The sequence below is a fragment of the Bombus vancouverensis genome, chromosome 16 (assembly GCF_051014615.1).
Source record: "Bombus vancouverensis nearcticus chromosome 16, iyBomVanc1_principal, whole genome shotgun sequence".
Lineage (NCBI taxonomy): Eukaryota > Metazoa > Arthropoda > Insecta > Hymenoptera > Apidae > Bombus > Bombus vancouverensis.
In genome coordinates, this window is record NC_134926.1 from 5,835,498 (window position 1) to 5,860,812 (window position 25,315).

The 25,315-nt window shown below is 36.8% G+C and overlaps 1 protein-coding gene and 2 long non-coding RNA genes across 6 annotated transcripts; 1 reads left to right on the plus strand and 2 right to left on the minus strand.

Annotated features, from left to right (window-relative positions):
* Positions 1–251: 251 nt before the first annotated feature.
* On the minus strand, positions 252–1,673 carry LOC117154596 (uncharacterized). Its single transcript, XR_013060295.1, has 2 exons — positions 1,584–1,673; positions 252–1,513 (listed from the first exon to the last, which is right to left on the minus strand). It is a non-coding gene; the product is annotated as an uncharacterized LOC117154596 (long non-coding RNA).
* Positions 1,674–1,764: 91 nt separating this feature from the next.
* Positions 1,765–8,264, plus strand: LOC143303714 (uncharacterized). 4 transcript variants are annotated; one of them, XR_013060288.1, is made up of 9 exons: positions 1,765–2,061; positions 2,425–2,530; positions 2,851–3,331; positions 3,412–3,494; positions 4,819–5,053; positions 5,209–5,931; positions 6,029–6,120; positions 6,274–7,906; positions 7,974–8,264. It is a non-coding gene; the product is annotated as an uncharacterized LOC143303714 (long non-coding RNA). The 4 variants fall into 4 exon arrangements; XR_013060289.1 differs by lacking the exon at positions 3,412–3,494; XR_013060290.1 differs by lacking the exons at positions 2,851–3,331; positions 3,412–3,494.
* On the minus strand, positions 8,001–21,606 carry LOC117154589 (venom allergen 5.02). The gene is made up of 7 exons (XM_033329711.2): positions 21,327–21,606; positions 13,934–14,055; positions 13,468–13,549; positions 12,464–12,624; positions 11,543–11,643; positions 9,152–9,246; positions 8,001–8,138 (listed from the first exon to the last, which is right to left on the minus strand). Exons 1-7 carry the CDS (start codon positions 21,430–21,432, stop codon positions 8,092–8,094), a joined length of 714 nt encoding a protein of 237 aa, XP_033185602.1. The 5' UTR covers positions 21,433–21,606; the 3' UTR covers positions 8,001–8,091.
* Between the last annotated feature and the right edge of the window lie 3,709 nt (positions 21,607–25,315).

Below are 25,315 nucleotides of genomic sequence, written 5' to 3' on the forward strand. Positions count from 1 at the left end.
AAAGTACAGTATTCTTTGTTCTATAATATTCAATAGGCAAAACAATGCTCTATTCAGATTCCAGTTCGTTAATTATGTTTATAAAAATATGTATTTTTCATAAATGTCCGCAGGCTACTCAGTTTTGGAATCACGACAATAAAAATATGAACAATTACGTCTCGTAATATTTCATAAAACGAATTACAGACTTTTACATTTAAATAAGGTAATTTAAGTAAGGTAAGTGAAAATGAATTAAATCGTCGTGGTTCCAGATACTCGCGTTACTTAATTTGCGTTAATCCACGCTGTGCTTTTATCCCTATTTTCGTCACGCAATTTCTCCGGAAAACAAGCGTGGTTGTTGGTCATAATTTAGGTATGTCACGATGGTATAGAGCTGTTAAAAAGAATTTCAACGAAATGTTAATGCCGACTGGCGTAATTTTAAATTCACTTGACTGCGCCCGCTTCTTTACGATGGTCCTCGACACTGCGCGACAGTAACGACCCCATAAAACACCCAACTTCTCGTCGTTTAGCCGAATACTAAAATATTCCGGACATTATGTCCAACATGTTATTTTCCCCGCTAAACGTAGCCCATGCAATCTTTAAAAGCACGCCAAGCTTTCTCCGACCGGCACCAAATTTCTACTATAAACGTCCTACTATGGCAATTCCCGGCAATTCTACTTGATACATAGCTGTCGGGATTTATGCGAATTTTCAGTATTTTCTTTCTCCTTTTTTTAAGAAACCCTTTATCCTCTGGAAGATTTAGAAATGAACTAACATTAAGCCTTGAAGATTTTTAACTAAAACACAATCAAATCATATAATCTTAAATATATGTATTATTGTAAAGATCTTGTTTCTTTTTAAAGAATTATTATTTTTTCTCTTTTTTCCAGGATCCCTTTGCTCTCTGAAAGACAAAAATGAATTAACATAAAATCTTGAAGATTTTTAATTGAAACACAATCAAACTTAGATCATATAATCTTAAAGATTATGTTCCTTTTTGAAGAGTTATTATCTTTTCTTTTTTTCTAGGAACCTTTTGCTCCCTGAAAGACCTATAAATGAATTACCATTAAGTTTTAAAGGTTTTTAACCGAAATGCAATTAAAATCTTGATAAGGGTAAATCATATAATCTTGAAGATTGTGCTTCTGTTTGAAAACTTACTCTTATTATCTTTTCTCTTTTCTTAGAAATCCTTTGCTATCTGAGAGAGTTAGGAACGTGTGACATTAACATGTTGCTTATCATGCGAATTTTATATATTATACATCTTGTGTCATGGGAGTTACAGTAGATTAAAATATACTACACCATAATATTGAATTTTTGCAAAATATTGTATTGTACTTGTGCACTTTTTCATAATATTATCTATGTTACTCACGTTATCGAACATTTTTAGCTCCTGAAATCTATAATACTTGAATCGTGCTAAAATATTTAGTAACGTGGGTTACCGATCATCATCGTGGCAGTAAATGTGTTATGTCCTGAAGATATTTAACTGAAACATGATCAAATTTAATCATGTAAGGTTAAAATCAAGTTTCTTTCTGAAGAATTCTTTTCGAGACCTAGTTTTCTTAAGGAATCCTTGAGTTTTTAATGTAATCGGAGAACGAAAACCACGAAAGTGGAAACCACTCGAGGCATCTTAATTAATTCGATTCTCAATTCTGTGCTGTCGTTTCTCGACTCGAATTCGACCCAATTCGTCGAATATACGCATGTCACTAGCAGACGGACGTTTATAGGGAAATTTGATCCTCGAGGTAGGAGCGCGTCAATCGCGAATCGATTAAACGACACTCGAGTTTACGATACTGTTATCGAGGTTTCGATTGTATCATGGGCGAGATTGAATTTCCGATCAGGTTTAATCCATCCATTTTCTCCTCTGATAATAACAGTTGATTATAAGAGACTCAAGAAACCATACGTTATGTTAGTACATTAATTCGATAACTTTTCAGTTTTGCTCGTCTCTGATAATTATTTGGCTTGTAAATTAATTCGCCACCTTTTCGAGGAGTATTCAAATTTCGCTGTGACGTAAGCTTCAAATCATTAACATAATTTCTATTATTCGATACACGGTGGATCCACGTAAATGTAGATGACATTTCGTTAAAACTGATATGAAACGGGTAAATATTTAAGCCAAAAATAATTACTAAAATGGGCGGGCAATTTTTAAATATTTTAAATATAAATATCCCTTTTTTTTTTATTTCATATAGCAATTTAGAAAAAAACGCCGTCTGCATTTACGTAATTTCACATAACTTAGGCAAGTGACGGACATTATATCAACGATTAAGTTTTTATTTATCCATAAATAAAATTTGAATTCTGTTTAAGAAACACTCGGAATTAATGTTCTCGCTTGATAAATGTTTCTTTATTCCTTTTTAGAACAGACAATCTTTTGTGTGAAAATTTTCGCTTGATTTGGGGTTAGGTTATTTTTGTTCTGCAACGGAAAGATTCCCCTCCCCCTGCCCTCTTGCAGAACGATATCGTAAGTTTTTGATTTAATTGTATCGTTAACCAAATCAGTTAATTTCGTCATTACGGTAGTCGATGAAAGAAAGTTAATAACTTGATACTCTATGAATTGTCGTAACTTTTACACTAAAAATTTATTACCGTATAATTAACAGTCATCCAGCCTCTGGTATTTAATTGCTCTTACTAAATACAAATCTATTTATTGCTTTTACTAAATATAAAAACATTTTGTAAAATTATGATGTCTTTTCATATTTCTTATTTTATAAACTTTCTTTTGTCCGCGTATCTTTGTTCTTATGAAATATCTGTACTATTTATTTGGATCAGAGAAAAAAGGTAATCGTCAACGATCCTGTTGCTCACCTTTTCGCTGACTGCTGCTCCCGAGGACCAAATTGGCGTCGAATTAAAATTTAAATGCCACGTATATTCACGTCGTATACACGACTGGTTTATGGCTGATTTGAATATTCGCCGAGGATAGAGACGGAGAATCTCTCTCGGTGCAGTTCTGTAAACTTCTCTGAATCAACGAACGCGCATCCATTTGACTAATTAGCATACGTTTAGACTAACAGCGACCGAAAATTCGAGTTTCAAAGACGTAGAATGTTCGTCGCCAGCCTATCGAAGAACTACAGTGGCTGACGAAAGTATTCGTATATTTATCGACTCTGCTTTTATGAACATGTTACGCGTGTTATACGATGCATTTTGAAGTTGCAGTAGCGCCGCAACGACAGCCAGCCATTATGACGATATTGGTAAAACCTGAAACGATTCTTGAAATGTATAAAAAAGTTGCAAGGTATTTAGTACAAATATACATTTTTTATTTGCCGACTTTTAATTGTCAATAATTAAAAAACAAATTATTCCGATTTCAAGAATCAGCCCTTAAATTTTCTGGCACCTCATCCTACATCCTACATCCTGTATATCTGGCAAAGATGACAGAGGCATTTAAACAGGTAAGCGTCATCCGCAATATTTCTAAATCTCGGTATTCGATGATATCATATTTAATAATATTATATGGCTAAGATTACCATTCATATTGTGTATTCATTTTTTTATCGAATAATAGCATGCAGTAGGTACCTTGTAACTTTGTATATATTTTCAGGTAAAGTCTAAATTTTGCCAATATAATCTTGACAGTGGCATGTCATTATAGTGCTAATGAAATTTCAAAACGTTTTATATAACACGCACGAAAATTCACTTTATTTAACATGAATACTTTTGCCAGCCACTGTACGTACGAGTGGCAATAAATTCTCTGGGCTATAACAGACCCTGTCGAACTGGTTCCAGCGTTATCTTGTCATTTACGTTTCTCATTCCGGCCGAAAGTTGAGTCAACTTCCTCCCAATTGCGCAATCGTCTTTATCGTTAATGGGTCTGTTAATACGTTTTTTCTCTTTTTAACAAAGTTCACGAATATAACGTTGACCATAAAAGAGGGCGAGACCTCTTCATAAATAGAACGTTCAGCTGTTTTGTTCGTGCGTACCATTTTCCACGGACCATTTACCTACAACTTTTCGATGTCAATTAACGCTGATCCTCTTGTAGGATTACAACTTCGACTCCTGATCGGCCGTATTTCACAACTGAACAGTGTTTGGCTTTCATGTTGAAGAGCGATGCCCAGGGCCATTGTCCTGCAGGTTACCAACTGTTATTGCAGTAGTTTGCGTGGTAACAACTGTAATTCAAACACAACACGCTCGTAGTCACGAAGATGTTTTGTTAAGGTTTCATATGGGCTTCTGTTCTGTGCGTTTTCGGAATTATGCCATTAGACATGATGTTAAAGTTCCTAGAGATCTCGTCGTTGACACCAACGTCGGAGAAACTACAACTTACATCTTGTTGGGTTTAACAAAAAGTTTTTGTTCGATTTTCCTAGCAAGATCAAATGACCGGTTCTAAAATCTAATTTAAAATTGAACGTCCATTGTTATTTCTTTTGTTCATCCAACTTTATGTAAATTCTTATATTAACAAAAATTTAGAAATTGATTAATCAGATAATAAGGTTAAGGTTTAGGATAATAAAGTTAAGACAAATCCGTCATGGTCGCCCGAAGGCTAAATTATCATCTATTAAGGTTTCTTTGGAATGAGAAAATAATAGAAGCAGAGGACCTCGACTAGTCCATACTTTTTAGTTGATCCATACAGTGTGTTCGGCTATAGATGTGAGGAAATTTAAGGAATGATTCTTGAAGGCGAAATGAGATGAAAATCAGGAATAAAAGAATTGCGTTTTTCGCTTTGTTTTTTAGTTATTGACAATTAAAAATCGGCCAGAATAACCCTGCACGCGAGCAAACCTCCATTCACGAACAAAAGAAGGTCAGCCTGAGCAGCGGGGCGCACAGTGATACTCGATCCGGTCAGCTCACCTCGTACAAGTCATAGAGAAGACTATGGTATTCAGAGACGCAAGCTGCGAAAGTCCCGCCCGCACGTGTCCATAACAGAATCGTAACAATAGCACATAGGCGACATTTGTACAAGGTTCGCACACGTACAGCGATTATAAAATATACTCTTTTCATGTTACATATATAGCCACATCAAATTCGAATATTACATTTTTATTCTTAAGTCTAACTTATTTGGACGAGCACGATAACTAATTAAGTATACATGTTTCTTGCACGTGTAAATAGCAGAGAATCGAGGCTAGACTTGGTGAATCAGGAACCGGATAGAACAATACGGAGGGCCACAGGCGGCTAACAATAAATCGAAAAGAATTGCGAAGGAAAGCCTGCCGCTCGGATATCCGGGATTTCGCTGTCCCCGAATAAGGGAATTAAACTTTATTGCGCGATTTTTGCGTCTGTATAATCCGCCACTTTATCTCACTGTTGTGTTTTATTAAACGATAATTCCATACGCGATATATACGAAATTCCGCCTGTTTATATTCACGTGTCAGCGGTCTTCCTGTCCGAACACGACGCAACGTTCGAACAGAAAATTTGTTTGCCTTCTCTCTCTCTTTAATCCCTTTTATTTTCGTTCGAAACTTTCAAAATTGTTTCCAGAAGAAAAATAGCGGTAATATATTTGGTCGGAACAGATCGCATCAGCTAAGTTAAATCTTTGGCAATTAGACGAGGGAAAATAGTGAAATCGAACTAGCGAGTTGAAAACCGATATAAGTACGAAATTAGCCACTTTTTAAAATTGGAAGTATAAATGTCTGTGATTGGGACAGTCCCTCCGGTTTGATGAGAGTAAAAATAGTATAGAAAATGTGACCAAATTGATAAAGTACATCTGAAGCGAAGCATCGACGTTCTATGAAGTTTGTTTTTGGAAAACTACTAATGGGACTCGTCAACAAGACGACTAATTCTTTTATACATCACGCTGAATTTACTTTGGTAATCAACTTGCGTTAAATCATTTTTATTTTAATTACTTTTAACGTTAACAGGTACTACTACTTTTTGCCACTGTATTAATTTGTTTCATTTGCAGATTAAAAATTCTGTTGAGTCGAGGAACGGTGAAAGTCCAATTATTAAATTCATTTTAATTATAAAAGACTCACAAACGATGTTCAAGCACAGGTAGGCAGATATATGGACGTTTATCTCGTTTAGCATGACCGTGTTTAAATTGCAACAACGCTATAAAATCAATGGCATTGATAATACACATATACACACAAAAAGAAAGAAACTAAAGCTACTCTTTGAAATATCTCAAAATGTGGTTTTCAGGGTATATTGTTCTTCGACTCATCGATTCAATTGTTTGCCGCATTCCACAACTGCAGCTGCTACAAAATTTACACAGGCAGCTTTTTAAATTGGAATATTTTGTAGCTGGAGGAAACCGGCTCGCGTTTTTCCACGTTATACCGACAATTAAACGGCTCGAAACGAATTGAATTAATTGAGACAGCTTGGAAAAAAGAATGATCGCCGTGCATGGGTTGTGAAAAAAACCCGAGCGCCGTATCTTTCTGGTCGCGTAAATATTTATACCCGGCGTTTGCAGTTGCAGTCACGTAACGACCGCGATGCAAAATGCATAGGAAGTGCAGGTATCAAATGAGAAGAAACTTGCTAGAATGGTGCACAACTCTCGTTCGCGTAAAATGTTTGATTCCGAAGATGTTCAAATCCTATCGCGAAGATTACACTTTGCTAAAATGGGTAGGAAACGGAAATCGAAAAATTGGAACATAATCGAGGTCGCTTTGGTGGAAGGACTGGTTATTTCTAAGATTACTCCGCACACGTTTCATCTTCGCTTTTAAGATCTTCCATTTTTCTAGTCGTGTTATTATTCTTCCGCAGCACCGCGTTAAACATGGATTAGGATAGTTCTTCATTTATTTATTGTCGAAATATTTGTGCCATGTTTACAGAGTATTGACATTGAATAAAGTCATGGAACAAAGGATTAAAAAAATATGTCGAAAAAATTTTGTCGATAATGCAAAAGAGTGGATTAACTACGAAAGAGGAAATATTGATGGTTTAAAAGGTTATCAAAAAAATATATAAAAAATACAAAGTTATACTACAATTAACATCGATGACTGAGCTCCCTGTTTTTCAATATTATTTTACAGTTTTTATCCTATTTTCAATTTTTTTCATACATATTTTAAATTCCAAAAATGATTCTACTATTGATTTCATAATTGAAACATAATCGTTGCGTTGGTGGAAGGACTGAATATCTTTTATCCCTTTAAAAATCTACCATCTTTCTATTCCTTTTATCGTTCTTTCGTAGCAGGATGTTGAACATGGATTAGGATAGTGATTTTTAATTTGTCTTTATAAAACAGTGTTATCATGATCGCACAACATCAATACAAGGAAGAAGATTAACGATCAACAAGCAGATATTTTTCATTTAGAAGGATTGTAATTAAAATCAATGATCGAATTCCTCTTTTTTTCAACATTCTTCTACAATTTGTATTTTACTTTTAATTCTTTCCATACATATTTCAAGCTCCGCGAATAATTTTATCGCGAGACTCTCAACATTTACAAGATTACAAATTTCAACGATTTAATTTTTCACTTCTTTCAATATTGAATCGAGGCCACGAGATATTAATATTTACAAAATCCTATTACCCTGGCGGAACGTTACGTATCGATGTTACATATATCGTCACTTCGCAAAGTTGCATTACACGTGATTCGCAATAATCGTTATTACATTCCAGTGAAACACGAAATCGCTTGGTTTTCGCATATTTCAAATATGGATCCTCGTTTAATTTTGCTTTATGTAACAGAACAGATCTGCCAGCGAGATGATCGAAATTCAGCTTAATGGGTTAACGGAAACTCGCGTAATCGTTGGGTAAACCGCACGGAACAATTAGTAAGTACTTATTATTCTAATAACTTTTCTATAGTTTTGGTCTTTACAATCACGGACTATGTTTTAGAGACTAGAATATTCAAGCAAATCAGATAGAACGATCTATCGATCGGCTTCGACGACGCGTGGTCCTTGAAAAACCAATTGAATCACTTGTCTGTTTCTGCATGTGAATATGAAAATCATTAACCATAACTGCACAACGCTCCCAGATAGTAGTAGTGCTCCGCAGCTGAAAACAGGACAACATAAATTCATTGGAGAAATACTAAACCGAAGAGGAATCTAAATAGAAATATAAATCTAAATAGAAATACTAACATTCTCCTTCTTATCATGGTAAATCGTTTGCAAAGATTTTTCACATGTTTATCATTTATTGAATACAAGAGATTTCTATGTCTCGAATGTATTAATATTACTCGTGACCGATGTTATAGGTTGTACCAAAAGTTTCTTTCGTTTTATAAGGAAACAATAGATGCACAACATTTTTTGTCTTATATTATTTTATTGAATTACGTATGATCCATTTTGTTTTATTGGAACAAGAGTCTATAGTTGTCTACAATAGTCTCTTGTTCTTATAGAATAAAATGGATCGTACATTTAATAGATTAATTCAATAAATTCGATAAAATAACTTTTCGTGCAACCTAATATTTCACGCGTTCTTTGATCAACAAATTTTAATCGCTTTACTCAATTCGGTGTTAATTTTATCTTTTATCTAATGTTCGCGTCGCAAGAGGATAAGAATGTTTTATCCAATAATTACAAATTTGTTGTTTTAGTAAAGGTAAATGTCTCCGACGTATTTACATAGCTTTCTTCATGCAAGGGTTGACATTACTACGTGGCTTTAAAGTCGCTGCGTATTAACAGACTGCGAATGTTTATGCATTTCTGGGCAATTCAACGATGCAAAAATCTACGAAATGCATGTAACGTTAAAAAATGTATGAAATATCCAACGCGGTGTTTATTATAATATTCAGTAGAGAAATGAAATCTTTTTTAAATACGTCCGTAGAAATATAAATACGCGTAAAGGTCCGCACAGTACACAACCACATAGTGTCACTATGATCTACTAACTGTGATCTAAATACACAACTACATAGTTTGAGTATGATTAAGACCTCTGCAAGATTAACGCTAAATTAATTACTATTAAAAATAGTCGTTTCTTTCGTTCTGAAATTAATCGCGATAACTGGACAGTAATTATTACGTGAAACTCACAACAAAGGCCAGCGTATCGATTTGAATAAAGCATCCCGTAATTGCCACAGGCAGGCTGGCCCGATTGATACGGTTCAAAGCCGATCACGTTCCCGCTGCAATGTAAAATAAAACGTTAGAAGAAAAACGGTTATGACTGGTCGCCTGAAGCTTCTTCAAATTGTCATAAATTGTTTACAAAGTGCTATTAGAGTTGTACAGACCTACGGAGAATTATAGAAAGTTACAGTTACGGAGACTTACAGAGAATTATTAGGATCGTGAGATTTATTAGAGTCATTAGTTAAGAAGAGCCGTTATATAGAAGCGAGTTGAAGAAGATAGTTTTCCATAAGCTACTCGAACTCGAGGCATAGAAGTGTAAACTTTGAGTTTTGAGAAGAAATATTCAGATATCGATGGTTCACTGTACAAATGTTCTATGTCCACCTTTTCTGAAATTTGTTGTTTCTGTATGCAACAAATTCTGTTCTTCACTGTCTCTTTAAGTAGCTGTATAAGAATCACATTTATACCTAAGTTGATGATGAAGTTGTCAAATACAATACTTTCGTTTATTGTATTTAGTGTACTATACTGTATTGTACTGTACTGTATTGTACTATAAGTGTACTATCTGTATAGAAATATCTTCAGGAACTATTTTCTGATCTATATTTGTCACTTTATGTTCCTACAAGGGATCAATGTACAATTGGCAACCAGTGCTATATAATCGAATTCATTGAAACGTTTGTTTATTTCTTTTACTTGTTTATTTGCTTTTCTCGATAATCCTGAAGATGGACATAGGATATTTGTATTATCATACAGTTTTAACTATTTCTCCTCCTTTCAATCTTTTCGTTTTTGTTGAACTCTCAAAAAAAAAAAAGAAAAAAAAAAGAAAAAATTCAGAAGACTGAAAAGATTCGCTCGTACGTCAATCGAGGAAATCTGAAGCATTTTAGGAATGTATTAAAGGTTTTTTCTAAAAATTCAATCGAACCACAGATTCCAGAAAATTGCGTATTCGAGGAGGCCTTTTCACAGTGGAAAAAGGCGGTACAGGCGCGTTCAATTTGTTGACAGTAATAAGCTACCGATCGACGGGAAATACTCGAGAAGCAAGGAAATTTATGGTAGGATTGAATACGCGTGGCGTTTCGTTTGCAAGCCTCCGACTATTTCCTCGAGGAATATCGGGACCAACCCCGATTTTCGTTCCTTTCTCATACTCTCAACTCGATTAAATATTAACCCATAACAAATACGATCTCTGTCAATTGATATCTTTTTCCACCAGAGGGAAATAAATAATTTTCCATCGATATATTCCAATCTTTATCCAATGTTTTTGGAGCGAAACATTTCCAAATTAGATCGATATAGGGAATAATCTTTTTTGCACTGGATCTTTTTAATTAATAAAATTTAATATTCTTTAATAATTTTAATATTTTTATCCAAAAAAATTAGTAATACTCTTCTCCTTCGTTTCTTTTATTAGATTAAATCATCTTAATGTGGCTGGCTGAGAATCATTGTGGTAAAAGTCAATTTATTGCTATTTTTCATAGAATAGTGCTCTATATACAGGGTGGTTGGTAACTGGTGGTACAAGCGGAAAGGGGGTGATTCTACGCGAAAAAAGAAGTCGAAAATATAGAATAACAATTTTTCGTTCGAGGCTTTGTTTTCGAGAAAATCGACTTTGAATTTTCGGTCGGTACGCGTGCACTTTATCGCGTCTCGTTATAACGGATCTCACTGTAGATCGTTGTCTCGATGGAAAAATTAAAAAAAAATTTTTATTCTATATTTTCGACTTCTTTTTTCGCCTAGAATCACCCCCTTTCCGCTTGTACCACCAGTTACCAACCACCCTGTATAACGTATAAAAATGTACGTATAAAATATAGTGCTCGATATTATATTTAAAAACAATTATATAAAATAGCGTTCGTTTGTTATTGTAACTGATTAAAGTATGAAGTTACTGAAATGATACTCGTGACGATTGAAATTCGTATAAAGACCGTCTTGCTGAAAATCTTCACCGGACAAGCTAGATTTTAATGAGAACCAGCTTCGACAAAGGTTATTTCTCCAGTAGAACCAATCAATTTTCACTCGACGATAATTCAGGGCATATATTGTTGTTTATGATACTGCTGCCATCTGTCGTAATTCTTGCTTCTACTGTCGGAATACATTGCTACATAAAAATCGAATATTGGAGAAGGATTGGCTTTGTTATTGATCGATAACAATTGAAGCGGCGAGAATAGGCCGAATCAGATCTCGAATTTCGAAAGAGTTTTCTTTCTGGGTCTTCCTTGTTGAAAATTTGCGCTCAAATATCGAATGAAAGCGATTGGCCAAAGGAAATAGGGGAAACAGAATTCTCACCTGGGCCCATAGTTACAGACGTAGTTCTTGGTGTAGCCCCGGGCAGGATCGTAATAGAAGGAGTAGCCACAGCCCACCAGATATGTGTCACCCCAGACAAGCTGCAAGTAATTTAAAACCTGCTTCATCCCTTTGCATACTCGAGATTTTTTGCCTAAGGTCTAAGGTCTCCTAGAATCTTTTTCACGAATTTCTCGAATGCTTTCCCTTGATGCTTCCTATTACCTTGCTGGCGCTACAGGTTCTTTCAAATTTTTAAATTATTATGCTAGACAAACTTTTGTTTGTGTGATCACGTTTTATTCCTTCATTTATCTACTTTGTTGTCTGTGAGTTAGGTTAGAGTAGTATCTCGCTTGTGCTACAGGTTCTTTCAGTTTTTGGAATATTATGCCAGACAAGCTTTTACATTTTATTCATTTATTTATTTTGTTCTATGTTTATTTAATTCGTGAATCAGATTAGTGCGTTATTGGTGCTACAGGTGCTTTCATTTGTTCTATCTAATAGTTGTCCCATTTTGAACGTAATGGTTTGTGGTTTGAATAAAATTTAGAATTTTCAGAAAATCATCATTGGGTTATTCTAATCTTTTTACGATCTTCTGGGCAATGCCAGAGCTTGAGAAACTGAAGTTAATGACATCTAATTTTGGATAGAAAATTCCAATATTTCAAGGCATCTTCCATTACAACCGAGCCATCGGCCACTTAAAATATCTTAAGAACTTTCCCCGTTCACGTTAGATTCTCTCAGAAATTTCATTTCCATTTAACGTACCATAGCTATAGTGTACTATAGTGGTCTCCCATAATAGTTTCCTGGGACTCACTTTTGCTCGATGAAATCACAGTATAGTGACCTACTATAATGGTTTCAAGGGATCGGATAGGACATCTAAGAGCGGCAAGGACAACTAACCTGAGTGTAATGGCCGGTGGCATCGCTATAGCCTGTTTGATAGTGATGTACCTCGTCGAACCAGCCGTTGATCATCTGGCGCCAGTTTGGCTGGTCGTCGTACGGTCCCGGGGGCCTCGTTGTCCATGCTCGAGCCATATTTTGCCCCACAGAGAACCTGCCTGCAGATCGATCGTCGTTAATCATGATCGATAGTCTGTTTCACTGTGGACCGACAGAGGATCGTACTCTCTGTCGGCTGATTTCTTGTTTCACTAATTTATCGATTGTTCTAAGTTGCGTGGATCATCGCTGTTCAGGCCACGTCAATAATGTCGTGAAAGGGAAAGAGAATCTCTTTTGGATCTGCCGATTTCGATCTGAATTTGTGTTACGAAGAAGGTACACGAAAAGTCTAACATTCATAAGGGGGCCCATTGATCGTAAAAGTTAGGCGAATCGAAATACGCAAGAACATATACAATATGTGTTTGCATGTATGTTCTTTAGAAGTTTAAGCGCCTGAGGATATTTCCTATTTTTAATAAAACTTTGGTTTTTTATCGAGTCAAGTATTTGGTTGAACTATCTTTAATCTTTTCCAATCTTAAAGCAAATGTCACAGTACCTGTCTTAAGATGTTTTGATCTATGATCTTAGAAGATTTTATGGTTATTATATAACAAGAAGTTACCGAGTTGTCATACTGCTTGTCATTTCTCGTTTAAATAAATCAAGAGTTCATATTCGAATAAGCGGATTCAATCGGTTGGAATTCAATCAACCGGTCACTAATTAAAATTTATTTTTGATAAATGAAATTCGCATAAAGGGATCTCTATTATAGCTTTATCAGATGCTTCGAATTGTTAAGTGTGCTGTTGATCAATTGTGATCACGTGACTTGTCTCATGCGGATGCCCTTTTCATGCAAACGCTGCACAGCACAGCGTTGATCTACAGAGTGACTCAAAAGTAGCGTCCTGCTAGTTAAAGCGGTTACAAGTAGTTGTAGATCTACTTACGAACATTCCTGAGATCGTCGTGGATCTCAGCGCACCGATTCGTCCACCTTTGCGCCATGGCAGCCAATTCGTCGTCCCAGATCTGAAAAGAGTCCCTATCTCCTAGTAACAAATTTCCAAATCGAACTCTCGTAAAATCGTTTAAGAAGGCAATTGATTACTAGGCAGCGGATATTTATGCAAATTCGTATTTTTATGAATGTAACTGGAGAAGCAGGACCCGAGCACTGATTTGTTTCACTCGCCAAATATCACAAGGGGTACTACACTTTGGATATTTTATATATTTTAATATATTACGTGTATTCTGCGCATTCTTGCATTAAAATTCTCATAAATGAATAAAAATCTGTAGTTGATCTATCGTAGATTATGTACAGATAGTAGTTCTTTGCAAGAAGATAAAAAAGCGGGGTTAGGTTAGGGTTAGATTTGAAGGTTAAGTTCGAATAGTTTTATTTCTTACCATTTCTCTCATATTGGCAGCACTGGGCTGTCCATTGATCTGGCCCAGAGCCACTAGTTGTCTCAAGCGATTATGCTCGTCTAAGATAGTCTGTTTCTCCTCGCAGGATAGATCTGTGGATCCTAGAAATAAATCCATAAGCAATCAAGTAGATCCACTACACGCACCAATCTACGTATCGCTGTAAAATAGTGACAAACTATTTCTAAAGAGATTGCAACTGATTTTTGTTTTACATTTGAGTGAGATGGTCCGCAAGGCCCCACCAAAAACTGAATCTTTTAACTTAATCTTATTAGCTTGAAGGAATCTCTAATCCTGTAAGCATTTTCCGTTTATGGATCAACGGATTATGGATTTCACGGAAAAAGCAGATTTTTCCCATGAACAGTGTCACCCACGAGCTACGTTGGTAGGAGGCTTCCTCCTCCTATCTTCCCCCAGAATTGGAAACTTATAATTCGCTCCGCAGTTTCCATTTTTGTATTTTCCTGTAGCAACAGGTACTAACTGAATTACGAACTCGATTGTTCTGGACATTAGTTAAGACTGGTAAGTTCTCCTACCCTCTGGGCAGTCTACAGATGATCTAACGCTAATAGAATCTTTGGAGAATAGTTAGAGATTGTACAGAATGATTCAAAGCAACGTTCAAACGATAATATGAACATTCTCTGGTAGATTCTAATTAAGAATTCGAACTTTCAACACTTCGATTGATCGTTTTAGTGTTCTTTTCAACACGTACAGGATGTTTCAAACGTTTTGTGCAATTATTCAAACGTAACGTTAATGTAAGGGATTCTATCGCCTTGTTGAAACTTGTCTTTTTTTTTCTCGCTCAGTCTTTCGTCCATTTTCTTGGCCAGCTGGATTAGCCAACGTGCCGGAAAACTTCCCAGGAATCTGCTTTAACGACGTTCCCTCTGTCTTTCGACAGACAACTTTCCTGCTACCGTATTCTTTCGCCTAATAACTTTTAGCTCCTCTACGAAGACGAGGAATGCAAATGTCTATCCCGCTGGGACGCGAATCGGCAATCGAATTTTCTTCTTGCAGCTCTGGACAATTTTTACTCACTTTCTCGCCTTACTTTCTCGTTTTACCGATTAGTATCAGGTTATTCAAAAAGTATATCTAGCGTTGTACAGATATTTATGCAAATTTCTATCTTTTAAAATATAATTTAGAAACTAGAACCTGGATAAAAAATTTGGTTTATCCATTAAACATGGCGAAGGGTACCGTACTTTGGTTATTTTGTACAGGGTGATCCCTAATTCATGATGCAAATGGGGTCAAGGAGATTCTATGGAAAAATCGAGAATAATAAAATTACGTTGAAGGCTTCATTTTTTTGGGCGAAAATCGAGCTTGAAAATTTGTGAAGTATTCGTGAATTTGATCAATAGCCGGTCGGACAGGAATAGACAGAAATCGACAGAGGTTATGTTACATTGGAAAATAAGTCGAGAACGAAGTATAAAATTTCATTGTTTAAGGGCAGAAATAGATTTGAATATATCTTAGTCAAGAAATTTATTAAATAAATTAAATAAATTTTCAAATTCGAATTTCTCGAAAATAAAATCTAAGATAAAAACATTATATTCTACGTATTCGACTTATTTTCACGCGTAGAATAACCTTCTATCGATCTGAATAACCTCCCCTCTAACTGGGAATCGAGCAAATTTACGCATACTTCGGAAATTTTCAAATTCGATTTTTTTCAAAAACTACGCCTGCCACGCAATTTTGTTATTATCGAGTTTCGTCTTATTCCGCAGCCACGGCCCCATTTGTACCACGAATTAATGCGGACCATCCTGCATTCTTTGCATCTTCGGCACGTTCTGCTCGTCTTTGTATAAAGCTTGGAATTTTCATTAACGTTATAGTTATTAAATTATAGTAGTACTCGACATACCATAGAATGGGTCGAACGTAAATGTAGCGTTTCGCTATCTCGCGTATCGGAATTTGAAATGAAAATATTCGTAGGCGGAATGAGAAGCTGGCAAAATCCGAAATATCGTAATTCGCCGGTGATGCGTGAAACGAGAGTTCAGCACGAGTCGTTCGTTTTGAATAACAATTCGCCGAGCATCTTGGCGTTTATTGCACGCGCGCGCCCACAAATTTACGGATTTCCCGTAATTAACCGGCAACTGCTTTAATTCGCAAATGTAATCGAATCTCGTGGCTGCTCGCACGGCTGAATACGGTATTTTTACCGTCGAATCGATGTTCGCCGTTCTATCGAAATGTAATAGATTCCAATTTTCTCCCCGTAAATAATGTACGAGCTGAATTATTCATGAAGCTAGGTCGGCGCACAGCTGGACGAAAACCGGAGCAATAAAGTTACTTTGCTTCTTCTGTCCCTCTTTTTCCACCTTTATCTCTCCCTTGTCTGTTTAATTACGGCGAATTTGTTCGATACTTCCGGCGATAAAAACAACGGGACTTTACATGAATTTTCTTTAACGTTTCAATTCGTTCCCCTCCTCCTTTTCGTTCTCTTTTTTTAAATACACCTATCCGCCGTGCAAAAGGTTACTCTTACGACACGGATTCGCTGTAACATGGTTGGGGAATTGGGGGATATCCCCGTAGAAAACGGCACGTAATGAGAATTTTTAAGTACAGTCCACTTGTCGTGCTTTGTGTCTTTCATTCGAGTAAGCGCGCGTGCTGTCTCTGATTTTGCGATTCATCACATTTGATCACATTGATCACATTTTGGAACGTACGAAATCTTCGAGTATCGAATTTTTCAATGCGTTTTTAGTTCGTGATTTATCAGGATTTGTCGACTCATGGAAGTGCGAATAGTTTAGAACAAAGGAAAATGAACTTACACGCTACGTTCTAAATGAGCAGTCCAATTGTTATTGATTGTTTTAATAAACATATTTCTCTTAGTTATGAAAACGAAATGGTTTACTTTTGTTAACTTTTGGAAGCTATTTCTTGTGCTAATTCTTTGTTTCGTATAATACGAATATATTTTAAATGACACCGTGTAATTTTGAATAGATAGTTGTTTCTACTTTCATGTTATTTTGTACTTATTTTTAATTATTTTAGGATCAGTAAAAACATCGGAATTTAAATTTCGATGTGACCTGAACTAAAGAATTAATGTTTCATAGATACCTACGTCTATCGTTATCCGAAAATGAGATTGCGAAATTAATTCTATATCTGGCACGTGTTTTTCTATTTGTTAACTGTCGCGTCGCTCATTTCGATTGCATTTCGAAACTGTGCCGTCGATTTTCCCGCCATTTTCACCCAGCAAATATTCGGCTAATTTCGCCTCTTAATGGACACGTTTCCTTTTTTACGACGAGTCATATATTCTCGGCTTTGCCGTAACGACCTGAAATTATTGAAATTTCGAATAGTGGCACGTTCGCTGTACAACATCGGGTTACCACGGAAATTAAAATAATTTTCTTTGTTTCCATTTCCTCCAATTTTCCGCGTTTTCGTCGTTGGAGAGCATCAAAGTTACTAGAAAACGAAAAGAACAAAGAAACAATACGCAACGATAGATATATATATATGTCATATGATATCACATAACATATTCATATAATATAATTATATTATATAATATATATTTAATGATATATTTATACCAATGAAAGTTTTCCATCCGAGAGTTAATCTCTATAAACGATTAATTGTTTCATAATTTTCAGTCATTTTGTCACTAAAAATTGATTTCCTTTGTCGTTCTATTTAATATTTGATTGACATTTAATTAGAATACCCACGTCACACGATCAGAGCTATAGAAACGACGAGGCTCGAGTATTATTACGTAAAATCGGTAGAAATAAAAAACGATCTAGCGCGACGGCGGATCAGTTGGCAGCACTGGGCGCGGGTTGGTTTCTTTTTGCAGCGGAAATGAGCAGGGCTTGGCTGGTACGTAACGATTCGACCGACACCTGCTAACTCCATTCTCTTGTCGTAGCGCCTGGTTAAATGGATTTCGTGGGAATGGACTTGCCAGCTTGTTAAATAAATAGTCCCTGGCTGCTGGCCTCCATTCAAAGTTTCCCAGTTATTTCCATTCCTTCAAGGGAAGGCCTGCCCGATCACTCGACCGTCTCAGTCGATAATTACTCTTGCAATACCGATTCTCCCCGCGACTTTGTTGCCTTTTCCCTCCAATTTTAAATCTTCGTTACTAGAAGAACGATTTTTTAAACCTAAATTCCCTCTTTCTCTCTACATTTTTTACAGCTTTCCCGTCGCATTTGCCATAAGTACATTTCTACCTTAAGAACTATAGCGCCTTATTAGAAATTTGGATGCCTGAGAGCGGACAAATTTGGTACTTTTTCATTATCCTTCATTTTTCTCTAGATAAATAAATATCCCTATGACAAATATAACGTTCGTTTCATCGCTATTTCGTGTATTTTCTCTCGAACCTTTCTTTCCTACCAACCAAAGCCTTTCTCAACTTTGTCACTTTTTGACACCCCTCCTTTCTCTTTCCCCTAGACAAATATCCCCACGACCGAAATAATATTCTTCTCTTCGCTTTCTCTCCTTTTCCTATTTTCTATCGAATTTTTCTTGGCAAATAAAATCGTTCTCATTTTGCAGCTTTTTAATCGAAACAATAGAGGCTGCGGGGCAGCGTCCCGACCGGACCGGAAACGAGCCGTTGGAATTGAGGGCAAGGGAAGGAAAAGAGCACGGCGCATCTCCGCGAAATTTCGAATTCGGTGCACAGTTTCCCGATGCTCGTTCTCAATGGGAATATTCACGAGCGGAACGAGATACGCGATCGTTGAACGAACTTGACTAATTGCCGACTGGAAACTGTTATTCAACGGAGACCGAGCGGTGCGCCTGACGCACCGCACGAACAAAGGAACTTGCTTTTTCCGCGGTAATTGGAGGATCCCTGCTTTGAGAACATTTAAAATGCCCAAGGTACGGAACAATTACGCGGCCAGAGGAAAAAAAGAAGAGACGTTGAAAAATGGAAAAGAGGTCGAAGAAACGAACTTATCGGTTCTCGTCGAATGGTATCGTTATCTACCAGAACCAATCGGAAATTAATTCGGTCGTTTAACTGTCCAGTATCGTAAATATACGTGCTCTGTCCATAAATCACCGGACAATTACTCATTTCTAACAAAATGGTTGTTAGAACGATGCAACGTAAATACAATTTGCCGGCGTCGTGCAGTTGTTTCATTTTGTGAGATGTATAGCCACTCTACGATAATATCCGAACATTGAATTGGATACGTACACGTATACGATAATAATAATTATTATAATATAATAATAATAATTTACGAACGGTACTCTACACCAATTTCGATGACCTTGAAATACACGGTCAGGGACACGATTCTGAATAACTTTTCTCTATACGCGTTATCGTCGCTTGACCTTAGTATTCGAGGTATAGGCAAAAATATTTCATTGACCGTTACCAATATAATAAAAAATTGTTAGTATGGCGAAAGTTACCAAAATTCATAGTGTATGAATTTTAAACTTTCTTTCGTCCGTTACTGTATATAGCAAATTATCAAAACTATATTAGAGAAATATAACGAAATTATATCGATGATTATATTAAATTGAACAATAAAGTAACTTGTTCTCTGTTGATCTGTTCAAAGGAGTCGAGGCACGGTTCACCGAGGCAACGCAAGACCACCACGTGTCCATCGTCACAGGACAAAAATTGGTGCAATTTGGATGGCACGTTCTACCCCATCTACCATACTCTCCTGATCTTGCACGCTCAGATCATCGCTTATTTCGCTCGTTAGAAAAATACTTCAACAATGAGAACTTGCCTTCTTTGGAAGATTGCAAAAACGAATTGGTACGTTTCTTTTCCTCGCAAGACTAAGCAATTCTACGCCGATGGAATAACGAAGTTCGCCACAATAATGGCGAAAAGTCATGGAAAAGAACGATGCGTACGTTGGTTGGAAACGATACACGTAAAGGAAAAATCGCACGCTTCAGTTTGGCCGTATAAACGGAACGAACATTCCCGAATCAACAATTGCAGATAAATGAAAAATAAAATCGTATTGAAAACCTAGATGAAGCGTTAAAAATGCAGCGTGTAGTTGCATTTCATGACTGGAGCTTGAAATGACTTAATTATAGCTGAACGACAGTTAAGGATACTTAAAAGTTGCTTATGCCTAGTCACGTTCTTATCGCGCTTGCTGAAGAGCGTTAGACGAACTGGAAATCACGGTACACGGTTCCGTGGCGATTATTCAAATCGTGCTTCTCGACGAGATGAATCACCTGCACTAGAAATCCACGTGCCACGAACAAAGCGTTAAAACTGTGGAACAGAGGCAAGTGCAAAGATCGAACCAACGCTTTCCGGAGCGAATTCTTCGACCCTTACGCAAACCTCTGTGGTTAAACGAGCGTAGAGTGAAGAAATTATTTCGTGACCACTGGGACGTTGATTGTTCCAGATTTTTTCTCTAACGATAGAATGGCTAATTCTTTTCTATAGAAGATTTTGAAATTTTGTGGTCTTCTATGTTAATTCTCATTGCTCTCGGCTACCAAAGATTCGTTGCTTCTTTTATTTCGTATTTTTCTGATTTTTCTCACACAATTAATTATCAATCGTTAAATTAATACGATTAATTTTGAAAATTTAATTAATTTGCACTTTGTCTAATTTTTGACTGCAAGCTCTCTAATTTCTAATTTCTTCAATGGGCCATTCATTGATTTAGAGTTTTCCACCTTCTGATTTCGTATTAATTTTTCTTATTTACAATTTTTGTTAATTCGTCAATCTCGAATTTCTTTTATTACTTCCGTGCCGAGTTTCTAATTTTCCTAATCTCATTTTCTAATGCTCAATTTCTATAACCCTCTAACTTTTCTAATCTCCTAATCCTTTATGCCTGATTTTCAATTTCCCTAATTTTACATATCCTAATTTCCAATTGCTCTGATTTCCATTTTACTTAATCACATATGTCCCAATTTCTTCAGTTTCCCATTTCCTCGTGTCAAGTTTCCAATTTTCCCTTTCCTGAACTTCTAATTTTCATTTTCCCTGACTTTCCATACCCCAATTTCCAATTACTCTTAATTCCACATTACGCAACTATATATGCTACAATTTCCCATTTTCTCGTGTCAATGTTTCCAGTTTTTCCTTTTTCTCGATTTCTAATCCTCATTTTCCCTGACTTTCCACGTCCCAATTTCCAATTACTCTGATTTCCACATCGCCTAATTACATACATACGCTCCAATTCCCAAATTTTCATAATTCCATTTTTAGCATAACATGCAATAAAATCTTTACCAATTCACTACCGCTAATAAAATCTGAATTATAATCACTTACTCATCATAGTTTTTCCGGAGCACGATGGCCACAGATTGTTGGCGGAGGCCACAGAGACCACGGTCAAGATCAACGTCAGTTGCCTGGCATTTCTATCGAGCATCATCTTCTTCAATTGTTAACTCGCGTCCGGCAGCAGGCGATTCGGATTTTCCCGCGTTGCACAACGAAAATTGATGCGTAAGTCGATAAAATACGTATGGTTGGCTTAAATACGTGAACATAGGTCAATCGAACTATAAAATCGGCCGATTGACCGGTGAGAACCGGTCGTCGGAAGCAGACGGACTAATAGCTTAGCACGGTCGTGCGACTGCCTTTATATTCACCTGTCTCATGGCTTGGACCGTGTAATTGTTCGCGCTACCAGTTTACATGGTGGGGACCGGTTGCATAGGTCAGGGTGACTGGTTTCAAGGCCATCGAGGGAGCAGCTTTTTGTTTAACAGATCGGCAGAAGATTAACAATATCCTGACAATTTTCAGTCGTAGAGAATTAAATATCAGTTAAGCGGGTATTAGAAAGGTAGGATCAAAGCCAGTCAGATTTCGATTCCATTCGACTTAAGGTCAATGTCAGGTTTAACCATGCTACGCGATCATCGAATTTTTACCTTTCAATTCGGTTTTCATTTTAGCAAACGAAAAAGATTCGCAATGTTTTAAGACGATACTTCATCGCGCAATTGAAACGAGGAAGGATACGTACCGATAAGAATGTTGCCATATTTTCTTCAAACTTGAGATACTTTTTAACGCTGGAAAAATAAAATTCAGCCGGAAATGGCAAGATCCAGAGAACAGGATTAGCAATTGGATCTATGTGTACTTCTAGATCCGAGTCTACGTTAGATTCTACGAGAGTTAGGTCTAGGTGTAGGTCTACGTCTAGTTCAGTTTATAGCTCTCAGCTTCACGAACCGATATGGCAGCTATAAACAATTATTCACCACTCGCTCTCAGCACATTTATGAGTCTATGTATGATCATTGAATAAGCGCTCGAAACTTACGCTTGCGTCCAATGCTATCTTCATGCGTGGACTTACAATTAGAGATAAGGATGAAAAACAGTAACGACAAAATGCTCTTTGCCATTCAAGTTCAGCCGTACCATTCAGGATTATCGGATTTTCCCTCTCACGAGTCTGCGGTTCAGCACACGTGATTTAACACACACTCGGACAAATCGCGATGTTCTCGAGCAATGAATTTTAAAAATGTAATCTCCTCGTCTCGATCGTAGAATAATTTCACGTGTAATCGATGCATTTTCTTAGTCGACCGAGATTCAAGTTAGATTTCATCCAGGCTGCAGTTAGACCAAAAAGTAGAAGCTTGAGATAGGTTTGGATTAGATTTGAGTTATGCACGAGCTGTAGACTTCAGTTAGCTTTGGGTGACGCTTTAGTCAAATCAGGATTTTGGTCACGTTTTTATTAAATCTGACTTGGGCAAGGATTATATCACTGTCAGGTGTGATCCAGGATTCGATTATACCTGAGTTACGTCAGGATTTGGGTTATGTTTATATCAGCTCCGAACTGGCTAAACGTCGCTATTAAAACGGCCAATTTTTCCCTGCGACGTTCACTTGCAGAATTTATCACTTTTCCAGCGGACTGAATTTTTCCCATCAACTTTTCTACTAAACTAACCGACATACGCGCGCAGAACGTATTTCTACAATTGTCGTTGCAGCTCGCGTCTACGTATCGTAGGATTAACAACGTCTCCACTGATTCGCTTTCCAGTTGATACATCCGCAAGCGAAGATAGACAAGTTTGAAATTTCCGAAAGGATGCCGTGCTCGCCTACAAACGCAGTGATTATTTCCAGCTGTCTAATTGAATCGGCGAGTTGAAGAACAGCGCGTATTCGAAAGCCACGTTTTCAGACATTTCGACGAATAGCGTTAGTTTTGCCTTTTATCGTCAACGCTGTTAATTTTACAGTGCTCTCCCAATGCAAATACGGTCATGCCAACTCAGACGAACGTTCATGTCTGTCTACCTGTGGTTCAACGTTATTCCTAAGTCTCTTACGATTCAAATAAAACCATTAGACCCGTGCTGTTGCTGAGCTCGACACATGTTGCAGTTAGGAAATTAAAGAAAATAATACAGTGGTAAAAAATACTACTTAAAGCAAACTCATCATGCTGTTAAGAGAATTAGTCGTCGTCGTCCTGTCTGTGAACAGCAGCCTTCCCTCAACAAATTTCTCGATAGAACGTCAATTGTTCGTTTGATGTTCTTAACGTGCTTCCTTAACTTGTTCACATTTTGTTAAACTCAAACGACTATCATATATCGTCTATGTATTTCTAGAGTAATTTTTCGCATTGGCGTGTAGTTTCACGCGTTTACACTTCGATTTTAATATTCCTCGAAAGTGTCTAATTCGGGAGTTCTGCTGTTCATCGACTCATCCGATCGATTCTCTTTAATCAAATATAGCCTGCTGACAACTATCTTCTCGCAAATCTCTATGTAACTTTCTAAATGTCTCATGAATAATAATTTCCTGTATGAAGCTTTAATGGTCGACTTTTGATCAGCTGCTGGAATGCTTAAGTAATTATTGAAAGCATGCGTCTAACAGTTAATTAGTGCGTAAAATAATTCATTTCGATAAGGTTTGCGATGCTTTTAAGCGTTAATTATTTATCGATGTTCCAGAACGTATACGCGTGGACCACGAAACGTCTGTCCTTTTCCCTTCTCTCTTTCTTTTTTCTTTTAAATGGAATAAAGTTTCGAATAGGTGTATCGACCGGTTCTAGCGATCGACGTTGGGAGCCAGCAGACTGCCAGGCTCCAGAATCTCGAATGAATTATTCCTCGCGAAGCTGTTTCTCCGAAACGATTAGGTATTCCAGTCATTTGCATGTCCAGACTTTGGTCTCCATTATTTTTTACTTAATTCCGAAACGAATCCACGATTTATAATACTCTGAGACAATTTCTTCCGAAAACCAGTTCACAGCCGTGTCTTCCCTTTCTTCCATCAACAAAAAGACACGAGCGAATTTTTTCTCGCAAAATTTCGTATTCCCTGGAAGAGTTTCAGAGGTATTTTTCTTCGCTTGAAAAATCTCACTCTGCGTAGAGGCAATTTTAAACGCTAGGAGAGAATTTTGCCGAATCTTTATGGGCAAATCGTTAAGATAAATGGCAGGAAGCTAATGCGCTATCGATCAACGTTCTAAGAGTTTCTACGCGTTTGACAAAATCTACGATATTTGCTAAATGTAAATATGGTTCGTGATCGATGAAAGTACGTTGCTCGTTTCGGTTTCGATTCGCCGGGACATTCGTGAGAATTAATAGCAGTGAAATAATTTTCTGTCATAATGTTGAAAATAAAATAGAGATATCGATGTTTCGAATGGATTGGATCAGGCGTCCAAATACTTATACACGGTTGTATATATTATACGAAACATTCTGAAATCTCGTTAGCACTGTGGCGAGACACGAGTATCGCGATTGTAACAGTAAAGTTCGAAAGCAATTCGAAGATGTGTAGGGAATTTACAAGACATTTATTGCAAACGTACAGTTAGTAAAAAATTAGTAGAAATTACGAAACGTTCGAATTTTGAAGCATGCGATTAGCATGGTCTAAAAAAGATGGTCTCGTTAAATTATTATTTTAATTATTAATATAGCGAATAATCGATCGTTCCAATATTTTTTTCTTACTATTTCCCAACTTCTATGCACGTTTTCAAATTCGTTAAAAATTTGTCCGACATCGGTCATAGTCTTGCCTCGTTACAGTGCTAATGAAGCTTCAGAATGCTTTGTACAGTATACGCATAAAGAGTTCCTAACGGTGTTCCAATATTTCCCTCAGCCACGGTATATGCATTTTCAGACCGCTTTCAAATTTTACTACCGCAATCACCATAGTCTCTCGTTACAGCGTCGATGAAGTTTTAAAATGTTTTCTACAATGCACGCTGAACGAGTTGCCGAAAGTGT

Coding starts and splice junctions, on each gene's coding strand:
- LOC117154589 (XM_033329711.2), bottom strand. CDS start 21,432: ATGATGCTCGATAGAAATGCCAGGCAACTGACGTTGATCTTGACCGTG. Junction 14,056..21,326: donor CTCCGGAAAAACTATGATGA/GTAAGTGATTAT, acceptor ATTTATTTCTAG/GATCCACAGATCTATCCTGC. Junction 9,247..11,542: donor GTCTGTAACTATGGGCCCAG/GTGAGAATTCTG, acceptor TTTACATTGCAG/CGGGAACGTGATCGGCTTTG.